Genomic DNA, 14068 nt, shown 5'->3' on the forward strand with positions numbered 1-14068 from the left:
TCTTCAGGTGATTAAGTTAGGACCTTTACTTGCTAATTTTTCAGCACAGGTGGCCGAGTCGGTGGCTCTCACTAGAGCATGTATATTAGCTACAGGAAAGAAAGTGAACATATAGATAGCGATTCTAGATATCCCTTTGGAGTTGTGCATGATTTTGGTGCCATCTGGCGATTGCGAGGTTACCTTACTTCATCAGGTTCCCCTATTCTTAACCATACACATGTGAAAGCATTGTTAGATGCTCTCATGATGCTTAGTGCAATAGCTGTAATTAAAATTGCAGCTCATACCGAGGGCACTGATGCAGAATCGAAAAGCAATGATTTAGCTGATAAATCTGCTAAAGAAGCGGCAGGCTTGCCCTTCACAGAACTTTTTCAAGGAGCTGCTAATGCAGACCCCACCTCACTAACAATTCTCATTGATTTAAAGAAATTTTATTCCCAAATTGATGAGAAAACTCAGCAATATTGGGAACAAAAGGGAGGAGTGGAAGAAAATGTTTTTTGGTTTTTGGCATGGCCCTCAAATTTTTCAACATTTACCAGCTTTACCTCCTGATTTGGCTCCCTACATTATCAGACTAGCACATGGCCTGAGTCAAGGACCACAATGAGGGGGGTCAGAAGTGATTGATCATCTCAGCTGCAAACATGGTCTTTGCCATAAACTGACCATAATAGGATGAATGGTTTTCTGTATCTTTCGGTATGTATATTTCAGGACACTTGCTACGTAGATCTTAGCACATAGCTGTCTTGTTTGTAAAGGTATATACGACATGTGTTGTTTTCATGGAGAGAGAGTAGTCTGGCTGATGACACTCCCTCGTGTGCACGAGCAGTAAAATCTGCTTATTCAACTCTTTTGGGAAGAATCTGTGTCTCAAAGTTACTGAGCATTCACAGGATGCTGTTTATCCAGATTCGTGTCCACTACCATATTAAAATCGTGACCCAGTTGGCCGAAACATTGGCTATGCTAAGGGAGTAGGGGTACCAGCTCTACACCTAAACAACTAATCTGGGGAGTCTCATGGAGGTTCTTGGGACAGTTTCTGGTGTCCAAGTGGGACAAGAGGTGTTTCCGTCTGCCCCTGTTCCACCCAGTCCCTGACTCCATAAGCGACGGAGGCATAACCTGCCCCAGTGCACAGCTAGCCATGTCTACTCAACCAGTCTCCACCCTATTCCACCTTCCATGAAAGCTAGGAAGATGTCCCACCACTCCCTTGATATATAATACGGCCATGCCATACCCCGTGAGGGGTTAGTAGCTCTGCCCATCTCGGCTCCCATGAGGAAATTTTATGACGCTTGTGATGCAAATGGCCACGGAAACACAATTTCCTTTCCCCTGTAGTTTGCATGTTGTGGAGGCTTCTACTTTACGATATGTTTTTTGAAGGCCTGATCCTGAAGGTCTATGTTTGCCCACATCAGCATGGCAGGCCCATTCTACCCTAGACCGGCTTTACCCTTCTTCTACAAAGGGGCAGAACTGGCAGAAACTACATCAAGGAATTTCCCACACGTGCGGACCAAACCCTAAGCAATTACACATCGTCTGCAAATTTAGGACCAAACCCTGGTGGTCCACTAAGACTATGGATCACAGTCCAAAATGGAATTCTCCACTAGACTTATTTTCAGCTGTCCATATGGGTCACTTTTACTCCTAAAATGTGCTTTTTTGGAACTTATATCTGCATACAATCACCTTTTTAGACACCGGATCTTAACCTTAAAGGAAGCCTGGAAGCTGTAACTAGTAGGGTGACAACGTCCATTTTTCTTTTAAAATTATTCTTTCCCACATGCTACAAGGAGTAGGGTTACTGGGACTTTGTGTTATTTACATTTTAATAAACGCTCTAAACCGAAGCTTGTGCCTCTATATCCACAAAGTGAAGAATGCAGGGCTGCCCAAACGTGCTCTAAGTGGGGCCGCAGCCGACCAAAATCTTTCAAGCCCAAACTCAAAGGGATATGAAACCCCTTTCACCCATGGGCCAAAGCCTGCAGAACACCCTTCAAAAAGTGTGTGTTGCAGATTCCTTTCATCTATTGCAGGAGCTGGCTAGGAAAGGACTTAAAGTGAACAAACTGAAATTGCAGTGGTGACAGTGGATATCTTTTACAGATGCTGATATAAATTTTGCTTGTAGATGGCTCAAGCCCAAACTCAAAGGGATATGAAACCCCTTTCACCCATGGGCCAAAGCCTGCAGAACACCCTTCAAAAAAATCCTGTCATTCCCCTTCTTCAGCTGAAAACCAATTGTATATATAGTATTAGTATATATTGATATATTTGTATTATTATATATGATTTTTAACTTATAATTGATAATTCTCTGCTGTTTTTCCTTTTCCTATTAAACATGTTATGAACGTTTCTTCTTGGCCCTTCAGGGAGTGCTGAGGGGTGCACTAAACAGCTGGGAGCCGACAGACTCCCCCACAAAAAAAAATCCTGTCATTCACCATCTTCAGCTGAAAACCAATTGTGTATATATATATATATTATTAGTAAATATTTATATACTTGTATTATTAAATATGATTTTTAACTCATAATTTATAATTCCCTGCTGTTTTTCCTTTTCCTATTAAACATGTTATGAACGTTTCTTCTTGGCCCTTCAGGGAGTGCTGAGGGGTGCACTAAACAGCTGGGAGCCGACAGACTCCCCCACAAAAAAAATCCTGTCATTCACCATCTTCAGCTGAAAACCAATTGTGTATATATATATATATTATTAGTAAATATTTATATACTTGTATTATTAAATATGATTTTTAACTCATAATTTATAATTCCCTGCTGTTTTTCCTTTTCCTATTAAACATGTTATGAACGTTTCTTCTTGGCCCTTCAGGGAGTGCTGAGGGGTGCACTAAACAGCTGGGAGCCGACAGACTCCCCCACAAAAAAAATCCTGTCATTCACCATCTTCAGCTAAAAACCAATTGTATATATATATATATATTATTAGTAAATATTTATATACTTGTATTATTAAATATGATTTTTAACTCATAATTTATAATTCCCTGCTGTTTTTCCGATTCCTATTAAACACGTTATGAACGTTTTACACCCACAGCTCCCAACCCCAGCTAACTCTAAGAACAACTGACGCAGTCTAACTTTAACACTACACAAAAGGGCGCGCTTCCCCGGATGTATCCAATGCGCATGCGCGAGAAGCGAGCGGCTGTTGCGGTAAAGGGTCACAGCGCATGCACGCCAGTAGTCAAGATGGCGGCGCTGTGCAGAGGGATCGCTCGTCTGACATGGGTAGCGGCTAGTTCCTACCCAGTAGAAGGACTCTGGTGATGTCAGCAGACCATGTGACTGTTTGGTCACATGGTACAAAGAACTACAGGAAGAAGAAGAAGAAGCAGCAGCGCGGGACTTGCAAATGACTGCAAATGGGCTGTGCTGGGCTGCTGTTTCTATAACATGGGATGTGAGGATGAAGCTTTAACAGAACTCCTGAAAATACAGAATATTATGGAGGCAGAAGAAAACCTGAATCTGTTAAATACTTCACAGTGAGTCTCTCTCTCTCTCTCTCTCTCTCTCATTGTGTGTGAGTGTGTGTGTCTCTCTCTGTGTCAGTGAGTGTGTCTCTCTCTCTCTGTGTCAGTGAGTGTGTCTCTCTCTCTGTGTCAGTGAGTGTGTCTCTCTCTCTGTGTCAGTGAGTGTGTCTCTCTCTCTGTGTCAGTGAGTGTGTCTCTCTCTCTGTGTCAGTGAGTGTGTCTCTCTCTCTGTGTCAGTGAGTGTGTCTCTCTCTCTGTGTCAGTGAGTGTGTCTCTCTCTCTGTGTCAGTGAGTGTGTCTCTCTCTCTGTGTCAGTGAGTGTGTCTCTCTCTCTGTGTCAGTGAGTGTGTCTCTCTCTCTCTGTGTCAGTGAGTGTGTCTCTCTGTGTCAGTGAGTGTGTGTGTGTGTCTCTCTCTCTGTGTCAGTGAGTGTGTGTGTGTCTCTCTCTGTGTCAGTGAGTGTGTGTGTGTCTCTCTCTGTGTCAGTGAGTGTGTGTGTGTCTCTCTCTGTGTCAGTGAGTGTGTCTCTCTCTCTGTGTCAGTGAGTGTGTCTCTCTCTGTGTCAGTGAGTGTGTCTCTCTCTGTGTCAGTGAGTGTGTGTCTCTGTGTCAGTGAGTGTGTCTCTCTCTCTGTGTCAGTGAGTGTGTCTCTCTCTCTGTGTCAGTGAGTGTGTCTCTCTCTCTCTGTGTCAGTGAGTGTGTCTCTCTCTGTGTCAGTGAGTGTGTCTCTCTCTCTGTGTCAGTGAGTGTGTCTCTCTCTCTGTGTCAGTGAGTGTGTCTCTCTCTCTGTGTCAGTGAGTGTGTCTCTCTGTGTCAGTGAGTGTGTGTGTGTGTCTCTCTCTGTGTCAGTGAGTGTGTGTGTCTCTCTCTCTCTGTCAGTGAGTGTGTGTGTGTGTCTCTCTCTCTCTGTGTCAGTGAGTGTGTGTGTCTCTCTCTCTGTCAGTGAGTGTGTGTGTGTCTCTCTCTCTCTGTGTCAGTGAGTGTGTGTGTCTCTCTGTGTCGGTGAGTGTGTGTGTGTGTGTGTCTCTCTCTCTGTGTCAGCGTGTGTCTGTCTCTCTCTGTGCCAGTGAGTGTCTCTCTCTCTCTCTGTGCCAGTGAGCGTCTCTCTCTGTGCCAGTGAGTGTCTCAGACTCTCTCTCTGTGCCAGTGAGTGTCTCAGACTCTCTCTCTGTGCCAGTGAGTGTCTCAGACTCTCTCCCTGTGCCAGTGAGTGTCTCTCTGTCTCTCTGTGCCAGTGAGTGTCTCTCTCTGTGCCAGTGAGTGTCTCTCTCTGTGCCAGTGAGTGTCTCAGACTCTCTCTCTGTGCCAGTGAGTGTCTCAGACTCTCTCCCTGTGCCAGTGAGTGTCTCTCTCTCTCTCTGTGCCAGTGAGTGTCTCTCTCTCTCTCTGTGCCAGTGAGTGTCTCTCTCTCTCTCTGTGCCAGTGAGTGTCTCTCTCTCTCTCTGTGCCAGTGAGTGTCTCTCTCTGTGCCAGTGAGTGTCTCTCTCTGTGCCAGTGAGTGTCTCTCTCTGTGCCAGTGAGTGTCTCTCTCTGTGCCAGTGAGTGTCTCTCTCTGTGCCAGTGAGTGTCTCTCTCTGTGCCAGTGAGTGTCTCTCTCTGTGCCAGTGAGTGTCTCTCTCTGTGCCAGTGAGTGTCTCTCTCTGTGCCAGTGAGTGTCTCTCTCTGTGCCAGTGAGTGTCTCTCTCTGTGCCAGTGAGTGTCTCAGACTCTCTCCCTGTGCCAGTGAGTGTCTCTCTCTCTCTCTGTGCCAGTGAGTGTCTCTCTCTCTCTCTGTGCCAGTGAGTGTCTCTCTCTCTCTCTGTGCCAGTGAGTGTCTCTCTCTCTCTCTGTGCCAGTGAGTGTCTCTCTCTCTCTCTGTGCCAGTGAGTGTCTCTCTCTGTGCCAGTGAGTGTCTCTCTCTGTGCCAGTGAGTGTCTCTCTCTGTGCCAGTGAGTGTCTCTCTCTGTGCCAGTGAGTGTCTCTCTCTGTGCCAGTGAGTGTCTCTCTCTGTGCCAGTGAGTGTCTCTCTCTCTCTCTGTGCCAGTGAGTGTCTCTCTCTCTCTCTGTGCCAGTGAGTGTCTCTCTCTCTCTCTGTGCCAGTGAGTGTCTCTCTCTCTCTCTGTGCCAGTGAGTGTCTCTCTCTCTCTCTGTGCCAGTGAGTGTCTCTCTCTCTCTCTGTGCCAGTGAGTGTCTCTCTCTCTCTCTGTGCCAGTGAGTGTCTCTCTCTGTGCCAGTGAGTGTCTCTCTCTGTGCCAGTGAGTGTCTCTCTCTGTGCCAGTGAGTGTCTCTCTCTGTGCCAGTGAGTGTCTCTCTCTGTGCCAGTGAGTGTCTCAGACTCTCTCTCTGTGCCAGTGAGTGTCTCAGACTCTCTCTCTGTGCCAGTGAGTGTCTCAGACTCTCTCTCTGTGCCAGTGAGTGTCTCAGACTCTCTCCCTGTGCCAGTGAGTGTCTCTGTGTCTCTCTCTGTGCCAGTGAGTGTCTCTCTCTGTGCCAGTGAGTGTCTCTCTCTGTGCCTGTGAGTGTCTCAGACTCTCTCTCTGTGCCAGTGAGTGTGTCTCGCTTTGTCTCTCTGTTTCAGTGAGTGCGTCTCTCGCACCACCGCTCAACTCTCCTGCACATCATTTTTTAGTGAATAGACTCATTTGTTATAGACTAAATGCCATGTCTGTAATTTAGACCTTCACAATATACCGTATTTGCTCGATTATAAGACGACCCTGATTATAAGACGACCCCCCAAAATCTGAATATTAACTTAGGAAAAAAAAGAAAAAGCCTGAATATAAGACGACCCTAAAGGAAAAAAGTTTTACTAGTAAATGTGAATTCATGTAAACTATTTTTTTAATAAACGCTATGATTGAGAAAAATATTTTTTTTGTTTTTATTTCCTTGTATTTTCCAACCTGTCCCCCAGTTACGCACATCTGCCCCCAGGCTTGCCACACCAATATGGCACTGTGGCCCATGATATGCCTTTTAACCCTCTATATGCCACTGTGCCCCATGGTATGCCTTTTGACCCCCTATGTGCCACTCTGCCTCCAGAAATGCCTTATACCCCTATATCCCATACTGGCATTTAGGGGGTTAAAATGCATATTATGGGGCAGAGTGGCATATAGGGAGGTATAAGGCATTCCAGGAGGCAGAGTGGCATTAAGGGAGTTAAAAGGCATTGTATAGAGCACTCTGCCCCCAGAAATGCCTTATACCCCTATATGCCACTCTTGCATTTAGGGGGTTAAAAGGCATATTATGGGGCAGAGTGAAATAGGGAGGTGAAATGCCTTATACCTCCCTATATGCCACTCTGCCCCATAATATGCTTTTTAACCCCCTAAGTGCCAGAGTGGCAAATAGGGGTATAAGGCATTCCAGAAATGCCCTATGCCCCCATTTAACACGCACACTAACACGCACACGCACACTTACCGGTGCTTCCGATTTCATGCTGTTTTGCCGGGGCAGCGGGTTAATGTCTCCTTCCGCTGCAGCCGGAAGGAGGTGGAGTATGCAGCGGGGGTTTGTCTGCGTCCCTCTCGAATACCTTCCCCGGCTGTCAGAGATCAGAGTTCCCCGCACCGGTGCGGGGAACTCTGATCTCTGACAGCCGGGGAAGGTATACGCGACGGACGCAGACAACCCCCGCTGCTAGCCACACCTCCTTCCGGCTGCAGCGGACGATGTCTACGCGGATCGCTGCCCCGGCAATACAGCAGGAAGCACCGGTAAGTGTGTGTATGGGGGGGGGACAGGAGGATCCAGGTCCCCTGCAGCGGTGTGGGGGATCTGGATCTTAGTCTCATAATCAGACTGCATTCAACCATGCAAGTCAATGGAGCCCAGCTTTCTAATCACAGTGTGATTAGTAAAAATAAATTAAAAAATAAAATTAATAATAATTAGAAAAAAATAGTAAAATGTAAAAATAATTTCCAACTGATGTCACTATCAGGGGAATCTTCAAGTTTTTTTAAAAAGGCAAAAAAAATAATATATATATATAAAAAATATATTTTTGTGAGCAAGTCCTAAAATTAGCACATTAGCTTAAAACAATTCTCGCATGGAAAGAGTTAAAATACTGGCATATTAAATGCCCATGGGGTGTCTACTTTTAAAAAATGTATGATTTGATGGGGTAAATTGAATTGGCCGGGTTCAACAAGATCCCAAATAACACGGGGGGAAGGATGGCCACACATCTAATTTCCAATTAGAAAAATGCACACGTCCCAAATGTGGCCTTTTAGTTCCCCCCAAAAATGACAAACCCATGCATATGGGGTATCACTGTACTCAGGAGATGTTGCTGAACACATATTGGGGTGTCGTGTGACAGCGGCATATACCAGGAGCTGTAAATTCATACATAACATAGGTGTGTGGGGGGAAAATACACACAAAAAAATACTACTGCAAACTTTGAAAAAATTCTGGTGGTAAAATGTGTGCATGCAAAGAGTTACAATACCAGCATTTAAAATACCCTGGTGTGTCTAGTTTTCAAAAATATATGGTTTTGTTGGGCACACTGAAATGGCCGGGCTCAAAGATGTACCAAATAGGGCATGGGCAGTGGATCCCCAAATGCCAAAGTTCAACATTGAAAAATGCGCATGTCCCAAATGTGGCCCTTTTGTCCCCAAACAGCCAGGCAAAATCATTCATGTGAGGTATCGCTGTACTCAGGAGATGTTGCCGAACACATATTGGGGTGTTTTGTGATAGTGACATATACGAGAACTTTTTAATTCATACCTGAAGTAAAATGTGTGTGACAACAAATGCAAAAAATGACTACCACAAAGTTTGACAAAGACTGGTGGTAGATATGGCGCATGGAAAGAGTTCAAATACTAGCATTTGAAATACCCTGGGGTGTCTAGTTTTCAAAAATATATGGCTTTATTGGGCATACTGAAATGGCCCGGCTCAAAGATGTACCAAATAGGGCATGGGCAGTTGATCGCCAAACGCCAAAGTTCAACATTGAAAATGCGCATGCCCCAAATGTGGCCCTTTTGCCCCCAAACACCCAGGCAAAATCATTCATGTGAGGTATTGCTGTACTCAGGAGATGTTGCTGAACACATATTGGGGTGTTTTATGATAGTGACATATACCAGAACCTGTTTATTCATACCTGAAGTAAAATGTGTGTGAAAAAAACAAATGCAAAAAAAATTACTACCATAAAGTTTGACAAAGGCTGATGGTAGAAGTAGTGCTTGGAAAGGGTTAAAATACTAGCAATTGGAATACCCTGGGCTGTCTAGTTTTCAAAAATATATGACTTGATGGGGTAAATTGCATTGGCCGGCTTCAAAGATACCCGAAATGGCACATGGGGGGGAAGAATTACCAGATTTGGAAAAAATGGCTTTGAAATAGCAAAACGCTACCTGTACTTATTGCCCCATAATGTGTAGAAAAAAGCAAAAAAACAAAAAAACATTGGGTATTTCTAAACTCAGGACAAATAGTAGAATCTATTTAGCAGGTTTTTTCATTACCTTTTATAGATGAGTAAAAGATTTTTCAACTAAAAGTTAGAAAGTCATTTTTTTCTAAAGTTTTCACCATATTTTATTCTTTTTTTTAATAGTAAATAATATGATACAATTAAAACAATGTCATCTAAAGAAAGCCCTTCTTGTTCTGAAAAAAACAATATATAATGTGTGTGGGTTCAGTAAACGGGAAAGAAGAAAATTACAGCTAAACACGAGCAGCGCAGAAATGTTAAAACGGCCATTGTCACGAAGGGTACAAAAAGTAAAATCAGCCTTTGTCACGAAGGGGTTAAAGAGAAACTCCCCCTATTGCGCTGCTTTATCTTTTCACTTCTAAAGTTATAGTTTTTGCCCCATTCTCCCGGTTTAAATGCCCTCCATATATCATGAAGACCATCATGAAGATATTCTTTTAATAGCTGTTGGAATTTCTTTGCCTGTTTTATTAAGTCCACAGAGCATTTATCTCCCATGGGATGCTGTTTATCCAGATTCGTGTCCACTACCATATTAAAATCCCCTGCAAGTAACACTTGACCCTGTCTAGTTTCTAGTTTCAATTTTATTTACTAACTTCTTTAAGAAAGGAGCTGGAGTTCTATTAGGAGCATAGATATTAGCTATAGTGAATAGTTTCCCATTAAGTCGACGGATTAAGATCACATAACTAACTTCTGAGTCAATCTTTTGATATATATTCTCATACTTTACCACTTCTGAAATTAATATAGCCACCCCCTTTTCTTATTATTATCTAATATATAATATCTTTATCTAATATATTTTATCTTTATCTAATATCTAAAAGCAGTCAAGATGTCTGCGCTATGCATCGCCAATTGCCCACTCATTCGCCTTTCCCATTTTTCAATGCTGGTGGTGGTGCCAGCATCTCTTCTCTGCCAATTCGCTTCCTGGCTAGAGTCATGCCTAAAATGTCCCTAGTGGTAAGGGCAGTTTCTCCCCCCTGGCTGCGTCTGTTTGCGGTGTGGCAACGCCTGCTACCTCCGCCGGAGTGGCCAGCTTACGCTAGGGCCTTGTGTCTGAGCTCTGGAAGTCCGCTGCCAAACGTCTAAGACTGACAGTGTTTGGGTGCTTTCACTCACTAATAGCATTACATTAACACTATAACTCACACTTCACCCTATAACATTTTTCCATCCACATACCTGCCAACAGACCCAACTTTTTCAGGGACAGTCCTGCTTTTTTCCAGTCCTGTCCCATCTAATTTGGCTAAACTAGGTATGCAAATACACGTAGGTAGTTATAGCTCGGTAGGTAACGCTAGTATAAACATTAAATAAATATAATAAAGTACTAAATAATAAATTAACTTTAAAATACATTTAAATACACCCCTAATTTTTTTTAAAAACCCATTAAAATTAAAATTAAATTATTATTTAGACATAATACTTCTTTAACCAAACCAATGCACTGCTACTAATCTTAAACATAACCGTACATTAACCCTAAGCTATTTTTTAGTTCTTGTCCAACATTTTTCCATCCGCATACCTGCCAACACACCCAAGATTTTGGTGGACAGTCCTGCTTTCTTCCAGTCCCGTCCAGTAAAAGTTGGGTTGTTGCAAAGTATGCCATTGTAAATAGGTAGCAAATGCATGTATTACAAGTGGTCCAAAATCAATTTAAAAATGTAAAATAATCCCTATTTTATTAACCCCTTAAGGACCGGGCTCATTTTTCGTTTTCTACCCTGTGGGACCGAGGCTGTTTTGACACTTTTGTGGTGCTTGTGTTCAGGTGTAATTTTCTCCTCACCCATTTAGTGTACCCACATAAGTTATATATTGTTTTTTTCAGGACAAGATGGGCTTTCTTCAGATATTCTTCATTATTTTGATCATATCATCTTATTTACTATAAAAAAAATAAAAAAAACATGGTGAAAAAATGAAAAAAAAGACATTTTATGACTTTTATTTGAAAAATCTTTTACTCACCTAAAAAAGCAAGTAAAAAAACTAGCTAAATAGATTCTACTACTTGTCCTGAGTTTAGAGATACCCAATGTTTTTATGTTTTTTTGCTGTTTTTTGTACGTTATAGGGCAATAAGTACAAGCAGCGTTTTATGATTTCCAAATCTTTTTTAACAAATCTGGTCAGTCTGCCTACATCTCCTCTTTGGAACATCTTTGAAGCCGGTTAACTCAATTTAACCCATTCAAACCATATATTTTTGAAAACTAGACACCCCAGGGTATTCCAAATGCTGTTATTTTAACCCTTTCCATGCACCAATTATACAACTACACTTTGTCAAACTTTGTAATAGTAATTTTTTTCACACAAATTGTACTTTAGTTATAGATATACAGGTTCTGGTATATGTCACTGTCAAACAACCCCCCAATATGTGTTCAGGAACATCTCCTGAGTGCAGTGATACCCGACATGCATGGGTTTGTCGGGTTGTTTCAGATTTAAAATGCCACATTTGGGAAGTGCGCTTTTTTTCTCCATTTTGGTCAGTCTGTACCTATGCCCTATCTGTGAGCTAGGCCACTCCAATTTACCCCATCAGCCATTTTTTATATATATTAGACACCCCTTGGGTATTTGAAGTGCTTTTATTTTAACTCTTTGAGATTTTTGAGAAATTTTAGCACTTGCTCAAAATAATAAACTTTATTTTTTTATTTTTTTAATACTTTTTTTATATTTTTTTTACACATTTTGCTGGTACTGGATGGTTCATCTAGTGACATCACTGCATAATTATTTTTAAATGTTAGCACATTTTTTTTATTATTTTTCCATTTTTTTTTTTTTTTTTTTTTTTGAATATTTTACTAATCACATAGTGATTAGAAAGCTGGCCTCCATTGACTTGCATGGTTGAATGCAGTACCTGTATTCAGCCAGCAAGTGGAGCCAGTTCTCTAGAGGGTCTGGAGACCATCTAGCAAACTTTTTCTTGTTTGTTTTTTTTTTCAGAGCGGCGGCCATCTTACTTGATGGCGAAGATCACCGGCAGCTGCGGCTGTGACCGCTCTCCGGAGCGGTCACAGCCCACCTAAAGGTAAGTGTTTGGTGTCGCTGGATGCCTCCTGATCGAGGCATTCCAGAGACACCATTTAAGTTTAGGAGGCGATCGTTGATCGCCTCCTAAACGCTTTTAAAACGGGCGTCCGCCGCCATACAATGTATGGCGGCTGTTGACGCCCCGGGGAGGGGCCAGACATGGCCCCCGATGCCGATCTCGGCCTTGCTGAATGCCTCGACATCGAGGCATTGCAGCAAGGCCGTTTAAGCGAAGAAAGTGATCCTTGATCACTTTCTAAGCTTATTTAACTTTTTGACGGTTCAGGACCGTCAAAGGTCATTTAGTGACCTTCTTGTCATGACGGTCCTGAACCGGCAAAGGTCGCGAAGGGGTTAAAAAATATGTTTATATACGAATAAAAATATAAAAAAATTTAATTAAATTAAAAAATTGAATTTAAAAAATATGTTTATATACGAATAAAAATATAAAAAAAATAAATTAAATTCATATAATTTTATATCAGAATATCCTATTTATGTGTAGAACACGGAGCAGAAAAGTGTGAATAGTGCATTGTCCTGATCAAATACCTCTAGCTTATTATATGAGAGGGGCAACCAAGGAGGTCTCTAGTGAGAAAGTCTTCTGAAGTTACCTGCCGGAGATCGTCTTCTTCCTTTCCAGTGATTTTAAGCTCATCTTCCAAACTTCTCACCGTTCTGCCATATTCTTCCAGCGTCTTATCTATAGGTTCCAGTCTTGTCTGCCATGCCTCTACTTGGGCATCAAGGAACCTTCGGAAGTTCCGGTCTTCTTCGTCCAGCTTTTCACGGCGTCTTATTAGTTGCTGCACCTTGTGTTGAATCCATAAAAAAATGTCAAAAAACGTTAAACATGCCATGTTATTTTTTGCTTCACATTTACTAATACTAACAGATTGTAAGCTCTGCGTCATGCCCTCTTGTTACATGATTACTAGTCTTTTTATATGCTTTTTTGGTTATTTGTGCTATAAATATTATATATATTATATATATAAAGAATTCTATTATATTAATATTATATTATAAATATAAATGTTTATTAAATTGGATGTTATGTTTGGAGTCACCTGAAGAATATTGCCGTTTGTTCGCTCGCACAGTTCCCCGATAACGCGATCCGAGCGCTGTATAGAAATCCTCGATTGCTCGTGGATTCCTGCCAAGCGATTCATCGTCTGGGCCGTTACTTCCGTGATTTGGGCCAGCAGCTGCCGCTCGGCCCCCAGACTCTCACCGTGGGCCCTTAGGAGCTGAAATGTAAAAAAAAACGAGCATTTTTGGCGTAACGTCGCGGAAACCCCATCGCTGAGGTTATTTGGGAGAAATACGCAAAATTTGTCTGGGAAATTTTGCCGGAATCCGGTGAGTTTCGCCAGCTTTGAAATCTGGGTCTTTTAATAACATTATCGTACAAATGGTATTTTTATCATAAACATTTTGGGTGAAAAGATAAGGAAATGATCAAAAACGTTCCCCGAAACGTTCTTTCTAGAATGGTTATTATTCTTACGTTAGCGGCGCCCTGACATCGCTGAAGCTCCGAATCCTTTTCGGAGAGGACAGATCCGTACGATTCCGTCTGGGAGTCGATCTGTCTCTTGAGCTCGGCGACTTCATCCAGCCGTCGGTCTTTCTGTTTCAAAATATAAGCTGAGGCTTCAGTGTTTTCCTTTCTTATCATTACTATTGTTATTGTGGCAGCAGCCCAGGAATCTGAATTCTGTGTCCCTTTTAGTTTTTTTTTTAGGTTGGGCGCTCTGCTTTTATTTGCGTATTTTTACTTTGTAATGTTTAATGACGATACAAAAAAAGTGGTATTTATGAAATTAAGAAGGTTTTTCCATCACCGATTAAATAACAATAAAGACAATAAAGTAACGCATCGGCTGTTATTCTGCAAAATAAAACAAGTTAAAAATCTAATAGTCGCTGCCCCTACTTATCATTTTAGCTGATATGATA

General features: G+C 42.1%; 1 protein-coding gene across 1 annotated transcript; it reads right to left on the minus strand.

The window, feature by feature from the left end:
* Positions 1–12654: 12654 nt before the first annotated feature.
* LOC128468203 (centrosomal protein of 290 kDa-like) lies at positions 12655–13854 on the minus strand. Its single transcript, XM_053449896.1, has 3 exons — positions 13617–13854; positions 13174–13356; positions 12655–12915 (listed from the first exon to the last, which is right to left on the minus strand). The coding sequence occupies exons 1-3, from the start codon at positions 13785–13787 to the stop codon at positions 12655–12657; spliced, it is 615 nt and encodes a 204-aa protein (XP_053305871.1). The 5' UTR covers positions 13788–13854.
* Positions 13855–14068: the final 214 nt, after the last annotated feature.

The sequence above is a fragment of the Spea bombifrons genome, chromosome 11, assembly GCF_027358695.1.
Source record: "Spea bombifrons isolate aSpeBom1 chromosome 11, aSpeBom1.2.pri, whole genome shotgun sequence".
In the NCBI taxonomy this organism is placed as follows: Eukaryota; Metazoa; Chordata; class Amphibia; order Anura; family Pelobatidae; genus Spea; species Spea bombifrons.